Source organism: Siphateles boraxobius, unplaced genomic scaffold (assembly GCF_051911475.1).
Source record: "Siphateles boraxobius isolate OS27281-9 unplaced genomic scaffold, OSU_SipBor_1 119, whole genome shotgun sequence".
Lineage (NCBI taxonomy): Eukaryota > Metazoa > Chordata > Actinopteri > Cypriniformes > Leuciscidae > Siphateles > Siphateles boraxobius.
The window spans coordinates 4,414,334-4,441,893 of NW_027508721.1; the positions used below are offsets into that span (position 1 = coordinate 4,414,334).

Here is a 27,560-nt window from a genome sequence, read left to right on the forward strand (position 1 = left end):
GATGTCGCTGTTTGAGCAGATACGCGTGTGAATTTCAGCCGAAGAAACCTTAAAAATGGCGGAGACCTGTACATGGAAATCCTGTGAAGAAACGGGAAAGGATGCGTATATTGGTAACTTTTTAATATCCGAATCATCATAGGTGTACTAAAATATATTGTTGGCGTTTTTTGTTGGCCCTGCTTTATTAAAAATACACTTCCATCTTTGTGTTTAATGAACCCACGTGGAAACGCACAATGCTCGTGTCTAAATCAAACAATGTATTAACGTACGCAGTTGGATAGTTTGTTGGCTAAAATAGTCATAAAATATTGCTAGATGTTTGTTGTTAAGTCGTTTCCATATTTTTAAGTCACAGTCTTTTCATTGTAGTTAAATTCTCTAATGGACTCGTGAGAAAAGCAAAACATCTGGACTTCAAACTCTTCAAACACGAAGATGGAGTCAACCCCAGAAAGAAAAACAGACGGATTGTGGTAAAACTACCCATGCATATAGAAAACATTTTTTATTTTAGGTCTTGAAGTAATTATGGCGTATGTGGTGTAAAGATATATTTTCTGTTCCCATGTTAGGTTGCGGAATCAAACAGACTCCCCTATGTTGGGAGCAACTTTGGGCCTGGATCATCGCAATGTAATAATCTGTGCAGGTGAGGTGATCTGTATAAAAACTGATTAGTTGAATGACAAATTGGATCTCTGAATAATGGGATTGTAATGGTCGTTAACAGGTATTTTGTGGGAGTTCTGGACAAGAGCACTATGCAAATGAATGTTCACAATGCTCAGCTGTTCAATATGCTGCCTGTTATACCAGGTAAATATGGCACATTTGTAATGTATGATATTAATGGCATAATTTTTTTCAGGGCTCTTCATGGTCATGGAAAATTATTAGAGGTTTTAAAATGATTGTTTTCAAGATTCAAAGTCATTAATTATAATAAAGTCTATTGATATTATTGTTCAGTGTAAGTTATAATATTATTGTTGTATAAGTAGTGAATAATACTGAAATATCTTATCACCTTGAGATTGCTTCCTGTGAGTGTAATTTCTGTCAAATTAAATCTTTAATGATTGGTAAAGTAATTTATTGGTCATAAGGTTTGCAAATTTTTTTTTTGTCATGGCTCCTTTGTAATTCTTTAATGTTCAACAGTGATGTTGTTGTCTACAATCGAGATAGGAGCCATGTGCTTTTTTGTTAGACAGGATGTCAGTGAAAGAGAAGTTTATTGTTGAGTGTGTGTCTTCAGGTGAATCCACAGAAGATGACAACACAAAGCAAGCTGAGACCTACAGAGAGAAGGCGAGTAACTGAATATGTGCCTATTTCTTAGAAATTAATTTTTTATATTCACTTGGTTTTGAAAAATGTTTATACCATTGTCAAGTCAAAAGCACTTTTACAAAGTTGATTATTTATATTGAATATTATAATATTTTGGGGACTAAAAACAACTAACCTTGCCTTATTATAAAATTATACATAAGACAGAAGTTTCTATCATAATTTTCTTCTCTATTGTGACGGATCCGAGGGAAATGGCTTTTCAAATGAGGAAAACATTTTGTTCAGTGGGGATTGATTGGATCGTTGTTGTCCCACCCTTGCGCCAGTGCTCATGTCATCAGTTTTAAAAATGCTTTTATGTTGATTAAAAATTATGAGGACACATTAATAAAAAAATATGCACAGATAAATCATTTATTATGAACACTGCAATTTTCCATAAAAATCAGAATTGATAATTTTGATTTCATGCATACTTTAAGAGACTTGTTCGCCTTAACACTAAATCTTGAGAGTTGGCAGGATATCATTTCCTGTTTTTTTTTCTCCTGCCAATGGTTAGACATATAAAAACATGCAGTTAACTTTTGTGTCAAAGTCATGTGGTCTAAGAAATTACCAAATATTATTCCAAACTACCTATTATTAAAGCTTTATTTTGAAGAATTTCATCTTTTTGCTTTTCAGCTTTTTACTTTATTATGAAATAAGGACAGTTGAATCCCCCTTAGACACATGTCTTTGAGCCCGCCAAAAAATATCCAAATGTACTTCAATTAATAAAATGAAAAACATGTGCGTCATTGAAGAAGTCATAAACCGTACGTGTGTTTTCTCTGTCTGGGCACAGGTGGATGCTCTCATTGAAGCATTCGGGACGACTAAACAGAAGCGTGCTCTGAGCTCCAGGAGACTCAACGAGGTGGGCAACGAAATGCTTCAGCAGGCTGTGGCACTGGCTGCCAACAACGTCATAGATCGGAAAGGAGTGGAAGGTAAGTAACAGTATGGGTTTTCACAATTCATGACTAAACTGCGCATTGAAAAGGATTAACAGCAATGTCTCTTCAATTCTGTCTCTCAGCTCTGCGTAATGAAGTTAATGAAAGTGAGGCAAAGACAGAGGCCCTCCTCTTCCTCCCCCCGTGCAACACTGCAGCAGAAAAACCAGAAGATGTTTACCCCTTTGACAAATGTATCCTTTTTAGTTCTATGTATGGTTCTCCACGTCAAATTTTTTTTTTTCTGTGTCAAGATCCCTAACTTTGTTCTAGTGTTGTCTCCAATTGAGTTCGATGCACTGAAGGATGTTGGAATGAAGATGGCAGCGCTGACCCCTGAAGACCTGCAGAAGATGAGAGCTGAGCTTGGGTATGGAGAACATCATGCCGTTGATAAGTGTTTTTTATGATAACAAACACATACCAATTAAAAGTTTTGAAAGAATTCTCTTATAACCACCAAGGCTGGATTTGTTTGTAAAATGGTAGAGTTGTAAAACATTAAAATTATTACTATTTTAAAGGCACAATATGTAAGGCTTTGAACTAAAACATGCAAAAACCATTAGAACAATGTTATACATTTTGTTGACTTGTGTAGTTGCATTATCCCAAATGTTTCCAATGTTTAAATCCAGAGAAATCAGCCATTTTAACCAGTGTAACAGCCAGTGTTATTGCGTCGCCGGTCAAAGACGGCATATCCGCCTTACCTTCTATTTCCAAAGGTTGTAAAAATCTGCCACTTTTGATCAATTTATTGCATCCTTGCTGGATAAAAGTATAAATTTCTTCAAAGAAATGACTGACCCCAAACTGAATTTTGAATGATCTTGAAATATCAGAGATTAAAATTGTGATTCCAACACGGCATAAGTTTTGAAAATAATTTTACACCATAATCTCGAAAATGGCTGGAGAAGTTGTTGTTTTTTTTGGCTAATTTTTTTAGCTCCAGATTAATGATAGAAATGCTTGTTTTTATTCATAAAAATGTATTCTCTAGTCCGCAGACTGTTCTTACACATCTTGAATCACTTCCCAATGAGGATGCAGCTCGTGACAGACAGTCTCGTTGTGCCTGGTACCTGTCCTTCCTCATCAAAGTCTCACTACAGAAACGTAGCGTATCCTTCAAATGTGAGTGTTAAAGAAACAAAGTTAAATTCTTTAGTTTGTCTGTGCCAGTAGATGATATGGTGGTAATGTATTGATTTCAAGAATACTGGTTGTAAGGTTGTTGTCAGAATTATTGGCACCCCTGTTAAATATGATCAAAGATGGGTCTAAAGGGTTCAGGTCAGGGAACTGGGTGGTCATAGCAGAAGCTTCATTTTGTACTCCGTGACACATTTTTGGCTTGATTTTGATGTTTGTTTTGGATCGTTGTCCTGATGGAAGATCCAACCCCGGCCCATTATAAGAATTCAAGCAGAAGCGGCTAGGTTTTGATTTTTTTTTATCTGCTGGTATTTGCTAGAATCCATGATACCATGTAAAATCTTTTTTCATTTTCATTTTCATTTTTTATCCTTGTTTGCACCCAACCCATCTGTTGGGTTTGCTGCCAAAAAGCTTTTTTTTACAGTTTTATCTGACCATAGAATCCGGTCCCTATAGAAATATGCAGGAGTTTGTTTCTGGATGAGCGAGGAGCATTTGGCCTTTGTGTCTCCTATTTATTCCATAGCTAGACACTTTCATGTTCCTAGTCACCCTGTTGTGCTAAAAACTGTAAATATTAATGGGAATATACTAAAGAGATATTTTACTCATAAAATATTATAGGGGTACCCATACTTGTGGCCAAAATGTTTTTCTCAAAAACACATATTTCATAATGTGCCCCCACACACTTTTAATTATTTTACTTCAAAGGTTAGTTAAAAAAAAAAATCAAAAGGATAAACAATGCAGATTATATATATATATATTTTTTACAGCCATCTCTGATCATATTTATCAGGGGTGCCCATAAATCTGACCTAAACTTTGTTCATCTTTCTTTTCTTTTTTTACGTTTAAATAACCTTAGAATTTTCACTCTCTTTTGCAAGTTGGCACTGAGAATGGATGTCCCAAAATCATCAACAACAAAGTGCTGAAGAATTTCACAGTGGAGAGTTTCCACAACGGCCGGTGTGTGTGTATACTAACTAGGCACAGTCCTGCAGCCTGTTCTGACTTATTTTTGCCTTTATTTATACAAAACCTCAGAAATTTCAGACAATGGCCATTAAATTCAAGTTATGTTTCCCTCTACAGACTCAGGAACACAGTGTCGACATCCATGCGTTTGAAACTGGTTTCTCACTGTTTGGCTTTACTGTTGCACATGGGTGATCAGACGGCTAACCTCACACTCTTACACAGAGACATGGACATCAGCGATAAAAAGTCAGTCAAATGTAGTATTCTACACATTATCCCTGTAAAGCCTGACATATGAGTGAATTCTCAGATTTTTAAAGTGAAATAGTTTATTGAACCTTACGACAAAAGTTTACATGTTCTTTTTTTTAATTTCTGAGTATCATGTTTGATACTTCAAGCTTTTATGGCTCATATAGTATGATATACTGTAGGAGAATATATCCAGAGGCTCAAACTCAACAGCAATATGCAATTTGGTGCAATTGCTGATATTTATGTGCAAAAACTTCATAGCATTATAGTAACCACAAATGTCAATTGTCAATTTATATCTCACAGTAATATATGTCTTAGGATTTTATTTAAATGCTTAGTTTTTTGGTCAAAGCTCTGTAGTTATTTGTGACAAAATACAATGCAATACAACGATGATTGAGTGACAAACTTTACTCAGTAGCCAGATGTATCATATTTGAAACTCAAATTTTAAATGGTTAGTTTACCCAGAAATTTAAATTCTGTCATTAATTACTTACCCTCATGTCGTTCCAAACCTGTAAGACTTTCGTTCATCTTCAGAACAAAAATGAAGATCTTATTAATAAAATGTGAGCAATTTCTGTTGTTAGTCTACACAACTACCACTTTGATGCTTAAAAAAATTCATAAAGATATCGTAAAACTAAACCACATGAATTGAGTGGTTTAGTCCAAATTTTCTGAAGAGACTCGATCGCTTTATTTGATGTTTCTTTATATGATGAAAACGATTTAATTTTGCGTAACTCACGAGAATGAACCTCATTGGTTTTTCGCACATCAAGCGATCATGCTTGAGCTTCTGTTTACCTCAAATGATGTGTGAGTTGATATGAATGTTTACATGTGAATAAAAGCCGAAATCCAATCTGTTCATCATGTAAATCAATTCATATGGATTAGTTTATGATCTCTTTATGAACTTTTTGTAGCGTCAGAGTGGTAGTTGTGTAGCTGTCAATGGAGGGACAGAAATCACTCAGATTTCATTAAAAATATCTTAATTTGTGTTCCAAAGATGAATGAAATTTGTAGAGAGTCGACCAGAGTAATTTAATGACAAAATTTTAGTTCGATTGCTTTATTTTTGGGTTAACTTAACCCTTAAAGATGAATTTTCTAAAATGATGCATTATGTATTGATAATCAAGTAAACCTGTTACTTCAGTCCAGTGTCTTATGTTTACTTTATAAAACATTATTTTACTGAAAGGCCTTTTACATGCTAAAAAGTATAAACTATCAATCAGACGATAGAAGGCATGTAGTAGATTGTGTACGATATTTTTTTCTACAAAGTTTTGATCATACAGAGCCCCTAAAGGGACATAAAGGAAAAAAAATATAGCTGCAAGCAGTGATGACTGGCTCCAGCGCCACCCCGGTGGCTTTAGGGGCAACTGTGCACAACGGGCAATATGCATTTAAACTGGGTAAATGTAAAATGATTGTTAATCTATGAGGCTCTTCCTGTTTCTCTTTTTGTCATTACTTTAATCTCTTGGCAACACAGTTTAAGATATCCAATATCCGTTCACAATTTAACAACATCTAAATGGCTTGCCACCATGTTCACAAAAGTCTGGTGTGAATCATATGAATCCCCTAGAAAGAGTAGTTAAAAATTCAGAGCAGCCTGATTATCAATAAAAAAAATGCACATTCAAATCAAAATATCTGACTTCATGTTGGTCGGTGCTAAATTAGAAAATTGTCCAGCTTGATGAGAACAAAAGTATATGTACAGAGTTTGGTGACTGGGTAAAACTAACCCCCAACTTTAGTCAAATGGTGGAGCTATAGAGCCCCTTCTCCATGCCCATTTCTAAGGCTTTGCCCATGTCTTCTGGTTGACTATGATGTGTATGCCAAGTTTCAAAAACACCCAAAAAGAATATAAAGTTTGATGTTGCCATGCCAACAGTATTCTAGATATCAAGAATCCTTTCACGGGTGTAAATCTGCTGTATCTTGAAATTATTCTGATGAAGATTGAAGCAAATCGTCAAAAATAAGAGGGTGGTTTTACAGCATTTTGAAAGTGACACTCTTCCTGCGGCTAGTTGGTGGCGCTATAACCATGAACACACCGCTGAAGTTTCATCAGAAACAGGAAGTATGTTATAACTTCTGACTGATTTGATCATAAATTCGTTGCCTCGCCACGCCAAACCATTCGAGACATCAAAAATCCGCTCGCAATTTAGCATCCTCAATGTCTGGACTTCATGGCGAGTTGCCGACTGAGTTTGGTTGCAATCGGATGAATCCCCTAAGAGGAGTATATCAAATTCCAGAGGATGCTTTTTTTTCAAACAACTCATAATAGTCAACTTCCTGTTGGGCTGGCGTATAACTAGAGTGCGAAAGTTGTTTGGCCCGATTAGATCTATAACTGTATGAAGTTTGGTTACTATATGAGAAAAGCAATGCGCCCAAGAGCGCCCCATGACAACCTGATGGCAGACGATTCCAACGTTTGTGCAAAGTTTTTGAGCATTTTAAGGCCCCGAAAGGTTGAACAAATATTTTGTACTTGGGCCCTAAATATGATTTTTTTATATTTTTATTATTTGTCAATTCTCTAACGAATGTTTAACATTCCCCTGAGAAACTGCATTTGCTCGCAAAATGTTTGCGTTCGCTTGCAAAGAACAAAAGTTTTGCAAGTGAATGCAAAGTTTCTCGGGGAAACGCAAAAGTTTTGCAAGCAAAACTCAAATATATATTAAAATGTTTCCCATCACCATGTCTCTTTTAGGGGCTCCGTATGATCATGTTGATAATTTAGAGGCCTTATCTAGGCTCAAACTAGATATGCACAATTTGTTTTTTCTTTCTTGTGATGGTCTAAGACAGTGGTTCTCAACCAGAGGTCCAGGTCTCACTAGAGGTCCTCAGCAAACATCCAGGGTTGCTTCAATAAATTATAAAATTATTTAATTTCAGTTTCAGGAATTCAGTCTTAAGTAATCTTAATTATAATGCTAAAAAACAAAGTTACAAAAAATGTTGAGAAACACTATAATCTTTATTTTGACATGGTTTCAAATGTTTGTTTGCAGAATGATAGAGTTGGCCAAGGCCATGGGACTGACCCTGTCCCGTCAGACTGTCTCCAATAGAGAAGGGATGCAGGATGAGCACAGGATGGCCTCTCTGGTGCTTCCACTGGTGCATTATGATCGACGGGTGGAACGCAAGAAACGCAAGAGGATGAACTGAGCCATGGACAGTAGTGCGTTTCTAAGCTGTGTAGGAACCGGCCATAACTGCATTTCATTTAGCAGTTTCACAAATGTGCTCAATTTAGTGTTCTTGTAAGATTGAATTGGAAAATAAACTATTCTGTAAATGGAAATCAGAGTTAGCTGTGTTCTGATTAGTTTTACAACAACCTGATGCAAAATCGGTCCATATTGAGTTTAATTTGCGTATACTTGAGATGACTGTAACTACACCTGTGTTGATTGGCTGTTAATGTCTAGCTTGTGAGCACAAGGATTGCAATGCTTTTCCTGTGAAAAATGTCTTAGGGGTTTTTGGAATCAAATCTATATCTATGCAGTGACTAAAGACAAAAAAAACCTACAGAAAATAGTCAGTTTTCAATGATAGCGATTATATTTTATACTGCTCAGTAAGAATAAAAACCATACTGTAAAAATAGGCACATTTTAGTAGATACATATTGCACTTTACAAATCAAACCAGCAATTGGTATGAAAACATTACTAAAATAATAACAGCCTGTTGTAAATCTAACAAAGATGGCTACCTTTCGATAAATAAGGTCTAGTGTTCTGGAAGGAAATCCCATCACAAAATCCTTTTAGTTATGGGCTATGTTTGAAATGGCATACTTCCATACTATTCCTGTATAGCATGTATACTGTACACAGTGTGCAAAAATTCAGGATATCCAACCATCTACCACGTTTTACAAGCAATGCAAAGGCCATGGAGTAAACTTTCATTTCCAGTATAATGAATAAACTGAAATTACTGATAAAACACTGTCATTTAATCAGACTGCCAAAGGTTTTACTCTATTAATTTTTAAATGGCAATTTGACAACTGGATGCCACTCGCAAGCAATGATGTCATCTGATGTTTACTTGGATTCAGAATAAAACCTACTTTAAATAAATCGTAAGCTAGGATTCCATTCCGAACAAAGCCATGGTCTCTTAAAAAAAAAAAAACTGTTTCAAGCCCTTTGATAGATAATCCATTCAAAAATGAAAATTCTGTCATCATTTGCTTACAGGTTTGGAACAACATGAGAGTATGACATTAATCTACAGAACAAAAAATATTTTATATAATGTTGCTAATTAAACAGTTTTGGTTTCTATTGACTTCCATAGTATTGTTTGAGTATAGTATGGAGATAATTGGGAACAAAGCTATTTTTTCACCAACATTATTCAAAATATCTTCTTTTGTGTCCGTTTTCATTTTTGGGTGGACAGACCCTTTAAATTACAATTCATCAGTCTCTTTTTATTCTCATACCTATTAAGGTTTCTGACATCACAACGTCTCAAAAGGGATTTCATACATATCCACTATTTAGCTGGAGCGACATATGATAGTCTTGCTTACAGTCTTCAAAATAGCAAAACAGCTATCATAGCAGTTTTTGCATATCTCAATATTTAGTAAAGTTCAATGCTATTCAGATTCATGGAAAGGCATATTGAATCAGTGACTATAAAATCACATTTAAGATCTTTAAATTGTCTGTCTTCTGATAAGTTCTTGCAAATTCTCCAAGGGTTGCCAGGTCATTCGAGAACTAAACTCTTCAGTAATGTCCACAGGTGCATAAAACTAGAGGGTTTTAAAAGGAGAGTTAAATATTGCCAGTTTGCCACTTGTTTGGCAGCAGTACTCAGTGCGTGCATATTTGTTTTTGTCCATTAAAGAATCTCAGCAGAAGCCAGCAGGACTACAATTCCCAAGGTGCACTGACATTGTTTATCTTCTATTTTCAGCACTGGTTCTGGTCTTTTGGGAAGAGAGGGGGAAAGCCACGTGATATGTGTCTCTTCTACTTGGGTCCCTCCTGACTTTGTGTGAATGGCTGAAATGATAACAACAGGCTGTAGGTTCACTGGACAATGAAAATAATGTGAATTACTGAATCATATAGGATTTCTTTTTAAATAAAAAAAATTGCTATCTTGATTTGCTTCCAACAATTCTTAGTTTTGTTTCTGAAAAACAAAAAAGCAAGCTTTCCCGAGACAAATTTATTCTGTATTGGACATGGCGGCAGGTTTCAGCTGGTTTGCTAGCCAAACAGAATTAAGAAACAGGATAAAATACAAACTCCAGTAAGTGTTCCAGTAAATTGCTCATGAACACTGATCCCAGACCAGCTTCATTTCCTTTCCGAGAGAATGAAAAACAAAAATAAAAGGTCTTAAAGGGATAGTTCCCCTAAAAAAGAAAATTCTGTTATTAATTACTCACTCTCATGTCCTTCCAAACACGAGACTTTTGTTGATCTTCGGAACGAGAGCTTTCTCTCCATCCATTCACAGTCTACACAACTACCACTTTCAAGCCCCCTAGAAAGGTAGCAAAGACATCATTAAAGTAATCCATGTGACTCCAGTGGTTTAAGTAATCTCCAACATGTTGCTACGTAACAATGTCTGCTCTCGTGTCAACATCACGTGTGCATTGTGGTGCTTTTGTGAACGTTTGTTGGAGATTAATAATTTGTCAATAAAGTGGTAAATTGTTTCATATGCATAAAATTGAGGTTAAACCACTGAAGTCACATGGATTACTTTAATGATGTCTTTACTAGCTTTCTGGGCTTGAAAGGGGTGGTTGTGTAGACTGTCAATGGAGGGACAGAAAGCTCTCAGATTTCATTAAAAAGATCTTCATTTGTGTTCCGAAGATGAGCGAAAGTCTTACGGGTTTGGAACGACATTTGGGTGAGTAATTGATGACAGAATTTAAATTTTTGGGTGAACCTTTAATCCATAATAGTTTGATTCTCGGACTCAAAACAAGCTAACATTGGTTAATCATCTTAAAAAGTGCTTTTAGGTCATTTGGATGTCAAAGTGTTTGAGGCTTAATCCAATTGTCCATCATCCAACCTAGAATGTTGAAGCAGTGCCTTAACCTCCTCTATGTTCTTCATGTTGAGGGGAACATGTTTATGAATTTCAATCTGATCCATCGTTGAGCTATAAAGCCAGGAATTATGTACCTCATAAAATTGAGCAGAAGATGCTGCCGTTGTTATGGCAACCGCTTTCTACAGAGGCAGAGATTCTGTTTGTCACGGTGATGGCAAGGTGAGCAGGGAGTGTGGCAGGGGTGACACTAGAGGAGTTAGTATTGTGGGGACGAGGAGATGGATTTTCCAGGGCCCAAATGGCTTTTGATCTACAACAGAAAGAGTAGTAGAGGTCAAATATAGTATGCCATATATTATTAGTAATCCAGTGAATTTTAAGCAACCATTTAATCAATTTTTGGCTTTGGCTGAGACAGAGGGCAGAAATCATTGACCGAAATGGTGACGTTTAATTGGCACTTCTCCAGTGGCGTGTTTGACCGTGTCAGTGTCTTATTTCATGCACACAATGTAGATAAGCTACAATAGATAAACATGTAGACACAATAGGGCTGGGTTGTCTTCATTTCCATGAACCAAGATATTTTAGTCTATGCTATTTTCAGTTGATGCATGAACAAAACAACTCTCTTTAAAGGGTTAGTTCACCCAAAAATGACTCACCCTCATGTCGTTCTAAACCCGTAAGACTTTTGTGCAATCTTCAAACCAAATGAAGATATTTTGAAAAAATCTGAGCCAGTACTGTCCTCTCCATTGGCAACTACGCAACTACCGCTTTGATGCTTCAAAAAATAATTAAGAGATTACAAAACTAATCCATATGAATTGAGCGGTTTAGTCCAAATTTTCTGAAGGGACCGGATTGCTTTATATGATGAACAGACTAAATGTAGGCATTATTCACATATAAACACTGATCAGTGAACATAAACAGAAGCTCAACCAAACCTGCTTGACGCACAAGAACAAACCTCATTGGTTCATGTGCTGCGTAACTCACGAGAATGAACCTCATTGGTTTTTCGCATCAACAGAACATGCTTGATCTTCTGTTAATCATAACTAATGTGTGTGTTGATGAATGTTTATATGTGAATAAAAACCTAAATTCAATCTGTTCATCATATAAAGCGATCGTGTCTCTTCAGAAATTTTGGACTAACGGCTCAATTCATATGGATTAGTTTTACAATCTTTTTATGAACTTTTTAAAGTGCCAAAGTTGTAGTTGTGTAGCTGTCAATGAAGGGACAGAAATCTCTCTGATTTAATTATAAAGAACTTAATTTGTGTTCCGAAGATGAATGAACGTCTTACGGGTTTGGAACGACATGAGGGTGAGTAATTGATGAATTGAACAGAATTATCATTTTTAGGTGAACTAACCGAATTGGGTGAATTGAACCAATCATCTCTTCCTCTTTACTATTAGTTACAGCTTGTGGATATATATTATATAAGTTTTTATTTGAAGTTGATTATCAAATAAATTTGATTAATTAACTGATATAAACTTTATTTTCAGTTTGAGCTTTCAGCAAAATTACTTTCGTTTTTTGTGTTTTGTTCAATCATTTTTGGAGCATCACTATATATTTTGATATATATTGTAGACATGTGAAACTTGCCTTTTATTTCTTATAGACTACTTTTATAGAGTTTTGTGTCTGTTACGTGTGTGTTCTACCTGGGTCTGAGCAGAGTGTTGTTAAGTACAACACACTCCATGTTCTGTGTGTTTGTCCGTATGGGGGTTTTAGTACTCGTAGGGTGGCCCTGATAAACCAGGTTTTCCTGAACCACACCTCGGACCCGCTCCTTTACGGAAATCCCATAACCCCGCAATGCCTGAACGCGATTCCGTAAGACCTGCAGAACAGATATCAAATGTCAACATCTGATAGCAGGAGCCCTTTCAGAACTGCAGATCAAACAGTATATGGGCAGCGTCAGAAACCTAAGGATTTGCTACACAGCCAATGCTTTGGTATGAATGTAGGCTTTAGTAATAACCATATACATATTTAATGATTAGCTTATTTCTCATTAAAAACAAAAGTTGATAAAAATGAAAAAGAAAAAAAATGCACATTTATCAATAAGTTTCCCACTTCAACTGCTCCATCCGACACAATGTTCTTTCAACCAACCACCAATTTGTGCGCTCAGGATTGCGTGATATAATAGTCAGGAAGAGACACAGATGATGACTTAAAAAAGTATAATATAATTGTATAAAATAATATATTTTTTAATTAGTTAAATGTTTTAAAAGAGAGAAATTTTTGAGGAAAAGCAAGAACTTTTAAAGGCTAATTATGATTTAAATAACAACAACAATACATGTATTAATATTATTGAGATAAATAAATATTAATAATAATAATAAAATCATTATATATAGTGTATTAAGTGTATATAATAAAAAGTTCTATCCGCATTTTTTATTGCAGTCTAATAATTATTTTAGTTTAATTATTAATGTCAAAAATCATTTTTGAAAATAGTTGTCTTTTTGTGGATACTTACACAAAAATAATCAGTATCAATATTGGCCATTAAAATAACAGTATCTGTTGTTCGGTTGTGACGCAAACACACAATCTACCTCTGTATATTGGTTTCAGACACAGCCTCTGTATGAAGCAAACTCACTTTAACATCTGCATTGTCCATCACTCGTATTCCAACAGCATTATTTCCGACCACATCATTTTCCACAATGAGCCCATCGCCTCGGAAGCAGACACCGTGACATCCATTGCCATAAACCCCATTGCCGCGCAGCTCTACTCGACACTCTCTCTCCACGGCCACTCCCGTCCAGCCATTACAGAGGACACAGTTTCCAACTAAACGTGTCAGCTGAGCGCTCTGAATGATAGACATGCCGGCTCTTCTGTTATTGTTCACCATGTTGGACACCACGTTCAGAGGCTCACTGCTCTTCACATACACTCCGACAGCTGGAGAGACAGAGAAGAGAAGAATGAACACAGAAGTGAGTGAGATGTCAATCTAATTTGAACATGTATGACAGAGATACTCAGGTGAAGCCGACTAGGGGTTTTTAGAACTTTTTGATGGCAAAAGGGCAACCAGATATGATGATATAGTACATTTTATATAGCAAATCTCAGCTGCATGGTTATTTATATCGTCACAAAATTGTAAACTCTATAAGCTCTAAAGTTTGTATATGTATATATATATATATATATATATATATATATAGCAAATGCCTGATCTTTTTATTTCATTACAAAATGTAACTTCATTATTGCCCAGATCTTTATATAAAGTTAGACATATAAGTATGTTCAACTCAAGGAAGATATTAACATCTGTAAAGCTGCTTTGATACCATGCTTATGAAAAACGCTATACAAATAGCTGGACTTGACCTGATCCCCCTATGAAGGACCCCATTACTAAAATATAAAGGCAACTATATATTTCATGTTTAAAGACATTGAAGCATGATTATTAAGCATGATATTGTAAAAACAACATGTTTCCAAAATTAAATAATTGGCTTAATATTAAAGTATTATCTGAAAATTTAAGTAAACAAAATATTTGTATTCACTATTAGAGTTATATATAAAGTAACCAAAGAGAAACATTTTCAAATTTTAATATAGTTGAATAACACTTTCCATTAAAAATATAATTCCAAAGTAGCTTCAGAGAATATTGCGTCACAAAGGCGGTCGCAAAAGGTGAAAGTGGCAAGAATAAACTCTGTAGAAAGTCAAAAGCATAAAATAAATGTGATTCATTTTGCGATTTAAACAAGACTTCAGAAAGTCAGAATGAAACGTCATCATCAAATTAATTCGTTAAAAAATTGTGTACAGCATATTTAATAAATTTAACAGCCCTGAAATAAAAATACATTTCTCTCAAAAGAGAAAAATGTACATTTAAAATATTAAACAACATTTAAATTGTAATCTATGGAGCCCTGCACATGACATGCACAAAAAATCCCAATATTGTAGCAACAAATTTTAGCCACGTTTTATGTGTGAATAGTGACAGACTACTCACATTAAAAAATGCATGTGTTCCAATTATCAGCAAAATTAAAACAACTTCTAAAAGTAGCTGTGTAATTTGAATATCCCAGATGCGGCAAAAGAGTCATGATATTTAACAGCAACTAACCTCCATTGTGGCTAATGCAGTTGTTTTCGACTAGGGCAACTGTGATTGGCCGTCGAGTGGAAAAGCGCTCATCTTCACTATCGATATCACTTTCCCATGCCATCAGTTCTCCTTCCTCATTGAAGTTCTCCGGGCCTCCTCTGTCCCTTTCTCCAACACCGACGACTCTCTCCCTGTCCTGTAAAGATCGATAGCCCTCTCGGCTCACTGCAGACTCTGTGTCCTTCCGGCAGAACACAGCCAGCCCATACATGCGGTTATGGGTAATATGGTTTCCAATGAGCTGAGGTAAACTAGATGACATAACCCATACTCCACAGCCTCTGTTGCCTACAAAACACAAGGGAATGCAAGTCATTTATGATGTAAAAAAAAAAAAATCTTTATTCTGATTTGTTTCATCTTAATCTTCAACAAAATCCTTTTAAAATCAGTTGGTATTGGGCTGCGACTGCATCCAAAATAGCATACTCTCTTTAAAAAGGTACTTATTTTGAATAAGTAATTACTTCAGGACCACTAAAAAAGAACAATCTATATAGTATGAATGTGTATAGTATGAATGCAATCCGGACATACTACAGTACATTCTCCATGATGCCATTATCATGTGACCTCCAAGCATCAGTTGAGTCCCTTCACTGCCATTCATAAATCTTCTTCTGTGGCCTCATGGGAAAGTAGTGTGTCCATAATATTCGCTCTTCAGAATCTCACCAGAAGTAGTAGGTCATCCTGGTACTTTTTGCCTACCCTTTTTTGAGAAACAGTGAATCCGGACATACTTTTTTTTCACATACTGTTTTTCGCCTATTGTAGGGAAGTATATGATTTTGGATGCAGCCTTTGTGTCAGGGCACACATTTTTGTGTTGCATGGCACTCAATCACGCACAAAATTAATTTCTATCACACATATTTGCAACAGAATGAACAATTTCTGGATAACATCTGCCAAATGCTTTAAATGCAAAAAGCTGAAATATTCACACCGTAAATGTGGTTGCCTTCAATGAGACCCCTCCCTCTCTCTCCCACCACCACTCCGTCCGAGAAGCCATAACAGATGAAGTTATTGCGCAGGACTGGATCGCCTCCTCGACGGATATCAGCGCCACCCCACTGATTCTGCCTAATAACATTCTCTATCAGAGACGGGAATAGTAAAGCAGCAGTTAAAATTGATTTAGCCATTTCAGGAGCATGAGGAAACACTTAAAATGGAAAGGTCTACAGTGCTTAAAAAACCTATAAACAATTAAATGGAAAATGGTACTGCAGTCAAACAGACCAGAGATCAGTCCTCTTCCGTTCTCATTGACAGCAACGCCTGCTGCAAGACCCTGGAAAATGTGATTTCCACTATCATGAAGACAGAAAGAAACAGGAAATCAGATCTTTAGTTTTATTAGTTTCATGTTAACAAACAAATATATCGAATGGTTTTTGTTATCCCATTTGATCTGCATTAAAACACAAGATCCCAGGCCTGCACTGCATACCTGACAACAGGATTGCCATTAAAGAGAATATACACGCCAGCTTCCTTGTTGCCGTAGATCTGGTTGCTGCGAATGGAACCTCTCCCGTTGCCTAGTACAACGATCCCTGAACGCAAGCCACTGTGAATTCTATTACACTGCAGCCAGGAAAAGAGAAATGAAAAAAAAAAAAAAAAACAGTTTATATGTATAGATAGAACATTTTATGGGATAGTGGAAATTCCAAAATATCTTATAGACTTCTTTCCACTTCACTAGTTCTAATTTGATTACACTACACAAAATGTTTTAAATTAGTATTTTTCTTGTTTACCTTTAAATATACACAAACTTCTTAAAAACTTAATATATATATAATAATATATATATTAAACTCCCTTCAAATTTGTTTTTAAAGCATTTTCATTTCTAATTTATTTAAAAGCAGAATCATGTAAAATATTAAAATTGGTGGTAATTTGGTTAGATTGATGATTAAGGTGAGATTTTCTTTTGCGATTGGGCAAAGGAAAATAAGATTCAAGAGATATTGACTCTTATAATCTAATGCAAATTTGGATGTTTTTTGGTTTTTTTGCAGTGTATTAAAAGAAATGTGTACCAGTATGATAGGATTAGCCCCTTTGCGGATGTCTAGTCCCGCTTCTCCATTGGAGTGAATGTTGTTGTCGGCAATGAGACCTTGAGCAGAGAGTCGCAGGAACACACCAGACGCCTTGCACCCACACACTTCATTACGCAACATCACCATCTAAACAGGAGAGAGAGAGAGAGAGAGAGAGAGAGAGTGAGAGAGAGAGAGAGAGAGAGAGAGAGAGAGAGAGAGAGAGAGAGAGAGAGATTTGTGAAAGAGAACATGAAAGAAAGATAAAAAAGAGAGAAGATGATGTCATGAAATATTTTCTATGATTACAGATATTATTAAAGGGATAGTTCACCCAAAAATGAAAATTCTGTCAGTATTTCCTCACCCTCATGTTGTTCCAACCCCGTAAGACCTTCGTTCATCTTCGGAACACGAATTAAGATATTTTTGATGAAATCTGAGAGCTGGCTCACTCCTCCATACTAGTCCATAGGCTTCTTCAGGGATTGAAACTGGCCAGCCCCAAAAAGTTATTAAAGACATCGTTAAAATAGTCCAAGTGACTACAGTGGCTCAATCTTAAGTTTATCAAATGACGAGAATACTTTTTGTGCGCAAAAAACAATAATAACGACTTTATTTCAACTATTCATTCCCTTCTCTGTGGGCCTCGAGTCAGTTCACAAGTATAATAGCGCAGCGCTTCTGTGTTGTACGTCACACGCATCACACACATGACCAGCGTCGGCCAATAGTGAGCCACGTGTGACGTAGCTCTACGCAACCATACCACCTTAACTGACAAGAGGCCCACAGAGAAGGAAATGAATAGTTGAAATAAAGTAGTTATTATTGTTTTTTTTGCGCACAAAAAGTATTCTCGTCGCTTGATAAACTTAAGATTGAGCCACTGTAGTCACTTGGACTATTTTAACAATGTCTTTAATAACTTTTCGGGGCTGGGCAGTTTCAATCCCTGAAGAAGCCTATGGTGAAGTGAGCCAGCTCTCAGATTTAATCAAAAATATCTTAATTTGTGTTCTGAAAATGAACGAAGGTCTTACGGGGTTGGAACAACATGAGGGAGAGTAAATACTGACAGAATTTTCATTTTTGGGTGAACTAACCCTTTAAATCTGCTGGTTTTAATTGTTGCGCTTCTTGCAAGCATAAAATAGAATGAAAAAAATCTCTTCAGAAAATGTAGCTGGTGCTTGCCTGTGCAGAAGGCTCTGACATGATACTAGGGTGTTATGGATAGTTGTCAGGAAGGTGCTATGCCATTACTAAGGTGTTTTGACTGGTTGCTGAGTATTACTATGCAGTTGCTAGGGTGTTCTAAGTGCTTGCTTTTTTGCCATTTTAACATCTGCCAAGTAAAAATTGGAATTCTGATCGCTGGTGCCCAAACAACCTGCATAAACTGAGATAACATTCATATCTGTAGTACGAACTGTGCAGGACGGGATAAGGCCGGAATACACAACACAAACGAGGATCACACTACCAGTTTTTTAAGTCTTTTTCGAACACAACAACTTACACAACTGCAATAATATGCGTCTCGTTGCATCCAAGATGCATGACATGACATGTGAAATTTATGTGTTCTAAAATAGTTTCAAAATATCAAACATGTTGTATATCCTCCGACTGGATGGAATCATAGTTTGTGCCCATCATACACTGCGTGTCATTCTGTGAAATCTCTTTCGGCAACTAGCATTGACTCCTCCAAACTGTAATTCAGGGCAAATATATGGGCATTTAGTGTATTCCATACTTTATTTAATTATGCAAATCCAGGCACAAATAGCAAGAATGAGCTAATTATTTTCAAACTTTGGCCAACACCAATAAGCCGATAATTTTTTTAATGTTATAGCCGAAAACTGGTCGATTTTACAATTCTATATTATTTTGTATAAATAAATTACAAATTAAATAAAAATAAAAAACAAGTTACAATTTTAAATGCTACAAGTGAACTTAGGCATCACAATATTATAATGTACAGGTTGAAAATGGATATTGATTTTAAGATGTGCGGAAGTGGCAACAGATTTTTTTTTCTGTATCGTGACCTGATTGTGGTGACATCCGAATGTAACAGATTATAGAAAAAAGAAAAAATGTAGTACGGGGACTTGAAGAAGGGGTTTAAGAAGATGAAATGATTGGAGAAGTCCTGCATACGTGACCAGAGAGAAGTATGTCGCTTTCACCGGAAGGTCCAGTAATGACATTCTGATCCCACTTATATGAAGTGTATTTAACTACTATGAACTAACATTTCAATTGATCATTTGATACAAAGCAACTACTGTGTACATACAGTACATGTTTTTACATTGTACTTATATATATATATATATATGCTTAAAAAAAACTTAATTACAAGCTGTAATTAATTTCTGTAATTATATCTACAATTACACTGTTCACCCTTCCCACACCCTTAAACCCAACTACACTATAAAGCCTGCTGCGCCACAGAGCTGGAAGAGGGAAATCGGCCAACTAAATGTCATCTCTGCACATTAAACTTGGAGAAGGAATTTTAACGTTGACAAAATTACATACTTCATCTTTAAAGGGCATGAAGATACATGTTTTACACACTTTGGCATTCTGGATGCAGCGCACTGCATAGTTGAGCCCCCTGAACACATTGGCCTCCAGTCGAGCTTGACCATGATTGCACAGATGCACACCACCTTTTCCATCCCGCAGCAGACAGCGGCGCAGCAGGCAGCCTTGAACTGATGCGACCAACTCCCGCGCCTCTGCGTCCCTCTGCAGCTCTGCAGACAGGCTCAACAGTGCAGGAAAAGCAGAAGAATCAGGCATATCCACTTTGGAGAGATGCGCTAGTCCATGCTGGTCATATGAAAGCTTTAAGGCTGTGCTTTTCTCCCCATCTAGCTCATCATCTTCCTCACTTGACTCACTTGATGTTTCCATGCCATCCTCCTCAATCATTGTACCATCCTGGCCTGGAAGGAGACTATCTCCACCTTTCTGTTTTGCCCAGTTTGTTTCCCAATCTACTTCCTGCTTACTCCAGTCCTTCATTGTGTTTACTCCTTCCAAGGGTGTGTTTCCATGACTACCAGCATCCATGCTTTCTTTTCCACCCTGGTTAGATATTTCAGTTGACCCATTACTAGTAATCATGGTGAAGGTCTTGGCCAAGGCGACCAGGTGTTTGAAGGCCCAGTTGCGTTCAGAGACCGGACCACCTTCCACAGTGACAGAGGCGGAATCGCCCCCTGAGAATTCACAGCTGTCCATTAAACTGATGGCTACTCCCAGAAAATGGGCAGAGCTGCCTTGGGCAAAAGAGCAGAAACGAGCTTGGCACGTCCCTGGACCCCGGATATGCAGCTGACAGCCCTCAAAGTTGCAGTTGTCCAACTGGACATGTCCAGAAGATGTCTAAGAATGAAAAAAATATGTAATTATTGCACTATAGGAAAACTAGCAGGGTTTTCTGTGTAAAGCTTGTTACAGAGTGGCAGGGACACATGGAACCAATATTAATCAATCTTCAGATAGAACAGTTGATGACAAATAATGTTAGATAGACAGTCTTAGCGCTGCGTTCGACACTATCGATCATAAAATACTCCTGGATCGACTACAAAACTACACTGGTGTTCAGGGACAGGCATTAAGCTGGTTCAGATCGTACTTATCGGACCGTTACCATTTTGTTTGTTTAAAAGGGGAAAAATCGAAGATAACGTCAGTAGACTATGGAGTGCCGCAAGGATCGGTGTTAGGCCCTCTGCTATTCTCAATATATATGCTGCCACTTGGTAATATTATAAGAAAACATGGAATTAATTTCCACTGTTATGCTGATGACACTCAATTATATATTTCATCACGGCCAGATGAAAACACTAACTTATCTAATTTGACAGAGTGTCTCAAAGATATAAAATCCTGGATGACGCGTAATTTCCTGCTACTAAATTCAGATAAAACTGAGGTATTACTTATTGGTCCAAAAAACTACCCACAAAATCACTTACAATACAACTTTAATATAGAAGGATGTCCTGTTACTTTATCAACTTCAGTAAAAGGGAGTTATACTAGACCGCAACTTGTCTTTCGAAAATCATATTTCATATGTTACAAGAACAGCCTTTTTCCACCTTAGAAACATTACAAAGCTACGTAACATGCTATCTGTTTCTGATGCAGAAAAGTTAGTTCATGCATTCATGACCTCGAGACTAGATTACTGTAATGCTTTATTAGCTGTCTGTCCTGCATCCTCAATAAACAAGCTACAGTTAGTGCAAAATGCAGCTGCTAGAGTTCTTACTAGGTCAAGAAAATATGATCATATAACACCAATTTTATCATCTCTACACTGGTTACCTATCAAGTTCCGTATCAATTAAAAAGTAGTATTACTGACTGATTTACATAATGCTTACCTTTTATACCACTGCTGAATCAGATCAAACGCATTTAATATAATAAAACTTGAAGAGTCTGTAGGTTATTTGTATAGGTTGCATAGTATTTACAGTCATTACGATCCTGTGTATATTGCGTGAATGACGGGTGTTTGGGCAGATATTGTGTTTTGCGGTAGGTGGTATGCCATACGGAACCGTTGCCACTGAAACTGCATATTAACGCACCAGTGGGGCTCGACAGCCTTAGTCAAACGGGTCGGCGCGTATGGTTGGGTTGCAGAGAGATTGTGGTTAGGTCTCAGCAGCAGGAGGGATGTAGAGGTCAGTAAGCACGGCTGAGTTGAGTGGGGGACGGAGGGGGGTGACTCTGGGACGCAAGAATCACTGTCTTCATGTTTTTTATCATTTACGCCCGTGTTATGGAAATCATTATGAACAGCAGCTACGCTAATTATTTTTCCCTTTTTGCTTTTCTGCCTTTATCTCGGGACGCGAGTCCCCAGAAAAACGGCGTTCGTCAGCTCCAGTTTGTATCCAGCCTCTCACGGAGACTTCAGATGCCCCAATCACAAAGCCTGTGAAGAGACGACTCAACACCAGCGATATGGACCCTCTATGGTGGACGGCACTGATCCTCAACAACTCGTCTCAACACCGGCGTGATTACTTGGACTTCCAAAAGATGGAAATGGATAAATATTCTAAATGTCCAATCTGACTTGTAATGCTGCCCGAATCATGAATCATGCACTGTTCCTTCGTTGGCCAGAGGAGAACTGGCCCTCCGACTGAGTCTGGTTTCTCCCAAGGTTTTTTTCTCCATTCTGTCAACTGATGGAGTTTTGGTTCCTTGCCACTGTTGCCTTGGCTTTTGGCTTGCTTAGTTGGGGATATTTAATATTCAATAATATTATTGATCTGCCTTACTTAAGGTGGACGTTGACGCAATTTTCTTTTAGAAACAAACTTTGTTATATTATTTTCATGTTATCACTGTGAAGCTGCTTTGATACAATCTGTATTGTAAAAAGCGCTATATAAATAAAGGTGACTTGACTTGACTTGACAGTCGGACAGACGAAGTGATTGGCTGGCTGTCAGGCAGACAGACAGATGTGATCTGATTGATGTGTGAAATTGTTTTGAATCACTGGATACAGCTATATTCCAAATTGTTTTCAGTAAACATGGAGAAAAGAAACACCAACACTGATGTTTAAAGGCAGGGTAGGTGATTTGTTCAAGAAATATTTTTGTTATACTTGTTGATCTCTTCACATCCTGATAGCAATCACAAAGGTAAGTGTTCTAAATGTATTTATATGTTTGCAACGAAACCATGTACTACCTGCCTGTCAACATATATATTTTCACACCTCTGCGCACCCTGCTCATGCTGACATCACACGTCATCAGCACGTTTCATGCTATGCAGAGTTAGACAGACGTCAGTCACCGAGCACCGCAAACGAAACAGGAGCCACTTTTTACAGTTTCTCCTAAACCAAAAAAACAAGCTATGCTACGTTCACGCCATAACTACTATAATTTGGAAGAGATGAAACCCGTGACGTTATACTCAAGAGCGGTTTGTGACTCGAATTTATATGTTTTAATGGCAACACTATCAACATCTAAATGAATCTGCAGCTGTCAGGTGATACAGGTCAGTGCTCTTTAAGTTATGTTCATTATTATTGTAATGTTATGTGCTTTGAGACATGAGGTAGTTTAACGCCGTCTCTCGTGACGCTTTTGTTTGCTCCCTGCTGTACGCATACATGCGTTTTGAAGGACTTGTGGCTTTGGAGACACTCTGAAGGGAGGGTGGGATCTTATGCTTTCAAAAGCTAGCCCGCCATTCCTTGCGTCTTTGAAAATTGCCTGCCCTACCTTTAAAGGCCTGAAGTAATTAAATATAAAAATGTATGGATGTATGACTAGCTGTTTTCACTTTTTGTAAATGAATATGCACAGCACAGATGTTACAATTTGCATGCTTTTGATGTGGATGTATGGGCTTGTGAAAGAATCAAGGCTCACCTTATAAACCACAGGTGAAAACCACGCTGGCATGAATACCAGATTGCACAGTCTCGCCGTCGGGCACTGTTGATCAAAGCTCACCAACAACGATACATCCCCCAACTTGCCCATTCCAACAATCTCCACAGGCACCTTGAGGGACACCTCCACCTGTTCCTCGTATACACCAGCATGGAGCACCACCTTATCGTACGGCCCTGCTGCAGCCAGCGCCCCCCTAAAAGTCTCATACCCACGCCCTGCCACTGTGCCAACATGCCAAACCCTGCGGTCTTTCCTCCGGCGGAAAAGGTGGAGGCAGGCAGACGAGTGGAGGTCCGAGCCATTCTGGGTCCAGGTTCGGCTGGCAAGAGCATGCTGACGGAGAGCCTCTCTCCAGGACACCGGGGGCAGATGGGGGCGACGGGGCCAATTTGGGTGGCGACATTCAGGGCATCCTAGACAGAGCTGCCGCCAACGTGTGCTGTCCAAGCTCAAAATGAGTTCCCGCCAAGCCCTGCACACCAGACAGCATCGACCCAGATCTGGCAGAGGCAGGTATGCCAGGATGAGCCGCCAAAGCTCGACAGGCAGACTTCCCACCTCCATATCTGTCAGTACCAAACCACCTCACCTGGGAAGATCACCTTAGAGTAAACAGGGCAAATGCATTTGTTCATTAAAATTATAAATATCATTGTAATTAGTTTGCTTTCTTGTTTTGACATATTTGTTCTTAAAAAAATATGTAACACTTTATTTTAGTGTCATTGTTACATATGTTACATGCAGTAAACTATAGTATAAATTATGCATAATTACACGCAACTAACCCCAAACAAAACCAAACCCTAACCCTACATGTGGTTACTTAATATTACTCAGTACTTAAAAGTATGATTACAGTGTAACAAGGACACCTTAAAAAAATATATAACCAAAAATTATTTAAACATGAATTACAAATTACTACTTGGAATTATGGGATGCTTATAGGATACTCTCATTTTTTGGTCTGTTCCCAAGAGAAAGAGATTTTTAAATGTGTATACACCGCCGCTCCAAAGATTGAGGTCTGTAAGATATTTTTCTGTTTTTATTGAAATAAATTTTATAGAATTTTTATAGAAGGCTGGATTTATTTGATCAAAAATACAGTACATTATATAAAATTAAAAAAACTCTTTTTTATTTTAATATTTTTTAGATGTAATTTATTCCAGTAATGGCACAGATGAATTTTGAGCAGTCAGACTGGAGTAATTCCAGTCTTCAGTGTAACATGATCCATCAGAACAACTTTTCTTATTATCAATGTTGGAAACCACTGTGCATTTTTTTTTATGAATATAAAGTTTAAAAGAACAGCATGTACACTCCTGGGCAAAAAAAAAGTGCCAAGCCAAATATAGCTAAATATTTAGTGGTCTTTTATGGTCTTAACCATTTTAGAAATTATCAAGAATTGCACAAGTACTGTAGATAAAGTGACTCCCTAAATGTTTAAACCGTGTAGGTACACTTGCAGACAACTTTTACAGGAAGAGGAGTCAGTGTTGTTCCACTCAATGTTGATAGCTTCAAACGGATCGTGAGTATTTGAAAAATGTCCAAAGAACAATGACCACATATTCACTACAGGGTTCAAATCTGCACTCTGACCAGCCCAAAAAATGAGCCCGATGGACTTGCTCTCAAGCCACTTCTTGGTTGTCTTTGCAACTTGGGCAGAAGCCCTTGTTAAAAATAACATCTGATCATTTCTCTTTAGATGTGGAAAGCAAGCCTTTCTGCATCCTGTACTCCAAAACATTAAATGATTTTCCACAGTGAAGCAGTTCACCAATACCAGCAGCTGAAAAGGCTCCCCACACAATGACAGAGTCTCTTTTTTCTATGCTTCAATGTGGTAGAGATGCATTTATTGTTATATTTCTCACCAGATTTTTGAATATGACGCTCTGGAACATCACCATGCAAGTCACGCTTCATTGTGATTTATCAAATCCACACACAACTTCCCATATTCTGCCAAAAACATCATCTTGTCTTTGATGTTTTTCTGAGGCAGCATTTGTATAAATTTTGCTAATTTCCTGACCAAAATTTTGTGGTTGAGACAATTAAAAGCTAGCGTTTAGCCATTTGGGGCTTATTTAGGCTTCATTTTTTTCCCACAGGACTGTATTTGAAATCTTACTGACCCAAATTTTTGAATGGTAATGTACACAAGAATAGCTATCTCCAATTTTAAATTCATGGGACGTGATAAAATATTTTTTAAACATGCTTTATAAAAAGCTAATTAGGGCTGCATGACATGCTGAAAGGTTCTTTCACTAAAGGATCACAGATAGAACATTAAAATATTATTAAAACTAATTAATTTTCTACATTATTTATGTTTGCTTATATTCAGTGTCACAAAGCCTGTTGCCAATCGCCGAAAATAACATGGCATTATTTACAAAAAACATTTGGAAGGGTTCAATGAAATTTATAATAAAGACATTCTGTGAGATATATTCTGTGCATATAATATCTTTTTGCAACAAAATGTATATGCAAGGCTAACATATTTATTATTGGCAAAGAGACAGTATAGCATCACAATGCCCTGACCAGCATGGAATAACAAAGCAACACAGGAAGCAAAAAAGAGCACACAAATGAAAACAGACATGAATGCATTCGACTTAAGTTCAAATGAAAGGGGGAATGGCAAACGAAAATAACACATCCTCCGTTTCTGCAGCATAACTTCATATCTGCGTGACAACGACATGTTACGATGCTGCCATCTGTGATTAAGCGCAATGAAAAACAAACGAGCCTACCTCTGACAATACTGTTTCCAACAAGCATTTTATCAGACGTATAGCTTATCGCGGCCGGTTTTCTCTTAGGTTACGACTACGAGGTAGAAACCAAACACCCATCCGGTGAAAATCTCGTATTTCTTGGCGTATTTTCCTTGTTTTTTAAAGGCGTGGAAAACAGGGCTCGCGTCTGTTCAATCAGAAGGCGGGGGGATGTTCTCTCTTACGAAGGACAACAACTTTTCCCTCTAGTCTGACACAGTTGTTAAGCAACATGGCTTTTACTGTGCAACAATACACGTGATATTTAGCTTTCGACCCCCCAACTCCCCCCTCTCTATGCCTCCTTGCACGCGCATCATGTTGTTGGCCAAGCAGATGATCAAAATCACGCATCGCTTTGTTGTGGGAATTCGTGTGCCTTTTTCGACTAGACTTGCAGACCACCCTCTATTTAATAATTTATCAGCAAACTATGGTAATCTTGTAAGTGGTTCTTATATGATTTATGTAAAAATTACGATTTCACTATCATCTATATGTTCCATGTTTACAAAAAAAAAAAACCAACAACATTGACCTAAATTAGTAAAATTTTCTTAAATATCTCAATTACTGCCTGCACAGGAAATGACACACGTTTCTCATTCAAATTAAAAGTCCTTGCCAGTAAGTAGTAATCTGGCTGAGACAAAGGCATTTTTAAATAAATTGTAATGCAAAAAGTTTTGACATAATTTATTTTATGAGTAGCTATGATTAAGAAAGTTACAGAAGTGAAATACGTGAGAAAAACCCTTAACAAAACTGAACAGACTTTAATGGTTACACAAGCAGTGGAAAACCTCTTCAATTTGGAGAACACTGTAAAACGTACTCGGTTACTAACGTAACCTCGGTTCTCTCTAGAGAGGGAACGAGTACTGCGTAATATCTTACGCTATGGGGAAAACCTCTTTTCCACGAGATATTGAAGCCAAAAATTATCCTTTAATTTTGATTAATGTAAAACGCTGTGCGGCAGCGTGCAGACATAGGCAAGACGGCTCGCGCGCCTATTGGCTGCCCTGCGGCAACAGCAGCAAGCCTATCGAGAAAGGCCCTGCATGACGCGACATCCAATGGGGGTGCTTCGCGCCCATTTTGTCGCGTCCCGCCAGAATAGGCGTGGCCTTGGCCTATAAATACGCTC

At 37.3% G+C, this 27,560-nt stretch overlaps 2 protein-coding genes across 4 annotated transcripts; one reads left to right on the top strand and one right to left on the bottom strand.

Moving 5' to 3' along the window:
* Positions 1–9,909, top strand: polr1e (RNA polymerase I subunit E). Of its 2 annotated transcripts, XM_077204614.1 has the most exons (13): positions 1–113; positions 376–479; positions 579–655; positions 737–822; positions 1,265–1,317; positions 2,153–2,297; positions 2,387–2,497; positions 2,577–2,673; positions 3,310–3,443; positions 4,361–4,442; positions 4,569–4,700; positions 7,781–7,953; positions 9,717–9,909. In XM_077204614.1, the coding sequence occupies exons 1-12, from the start codon at positions 56–58 to the stop codon at positions 7,938–7,940; spliced, it is 1,239 nt and encodes a 412-aa protein (XP_077060729.1). In that variant the 5' UTR covers positions 1–55; the 3' UTR covers positions 7,941–7,953; positions 9,717–9,909. The 2 variants fall into 2 exon arrangements, with proteins under 2 accessions (XP_077060729.1, XP_077060722.1); XM_077204607.1 differs by lacking the exon at positions 9,717–9,909 and having other exon boundaries at positions 7,781–8,076.
* On the bottom strand, positions 8,317–26,698 carry fbxo10 (F-box protein 10). Of its 2 annotated transcripts, XM_077204596.1 has the most exons (12): positions 26,387–26,698; positions 23,568–24,196; positions 19,708–20,523; positions 17,101–17,250; positions 16,500–16,636; positions 16,289–16,359; positions 15,990–16,142; positions 14,999–15,328; positions 13,484–13,794; positions 12,516–12,697; positions 10,955–11,133; positions 8,317–9,805 (listed from the first exon to the last, which is right to left on the bottom strand). In XM_077204596.1, exons 2-11 carry the CDS (start codon positions 24,156–24,158, stop codon positions 10,956–10,958), a joined length of 2,919 nt encoding a protein of 972 aa, XP_077060711.1. In that variant the 5' UTR covers positions 24,159–24,196; positions 26,387–26,698; the 3' UTR covers positions 8,317–9,805; position 10,955. The 2 variants fall into 2 exon arrangements, with proteins under 2 accessions (XP_077060711.1, XP_077060712.1); XM_077204597.1 differs by having other exon boundaries at positions 8,317–11,133; positions 23,568–24,183; positions 26,387–26,464.
* Positions 26,699–27,560: the final 862 nt, after the last annotated feature.

Coding starts and splice junctions, on each gene's coding strand:
- fbxo10 (XM_077204596.1), bottom strand. CDS start 24,158: ATGGAGGTGGGAAGTCTGCCTGTCGAGCTTTGGCGGCTCATCCTGGCA. Junction 15,329..15,989: donor TGAAGGCAACCACATTTACG/GTGTGAATATTT, acceptor TGTGTTTTGTAG/GCAACAGAGGCTGTGGAGTA. Junction 11,134..12,515: donor AACACTCTGCTCAGACCCAG/GTAGAACACACA, acceptor TTTCTGTTGTAG/ATCAAAAGCCATTTGGGCCC.
- polr1e (XM_077204614.1), top strand. CDS start 56: ATGGCGGAGACCTGTACATGGAAATCCTGTGAAGAAACGGGAAAGGAT. Junction 656..736: donor CAATGTAATAATCTGTGCAG/GTGAGGTGATCT, acceptor GGTCGTTAACAG/GTATTTTGTGGGAGTTCTGG. Junction 1,318..2,152: donor CTGAGACCTACAGAGAGAAG/GCGAGTAACTGA, acceptor GTCTGGGCACAG/GTGGATGCTCTCATTGAAGC.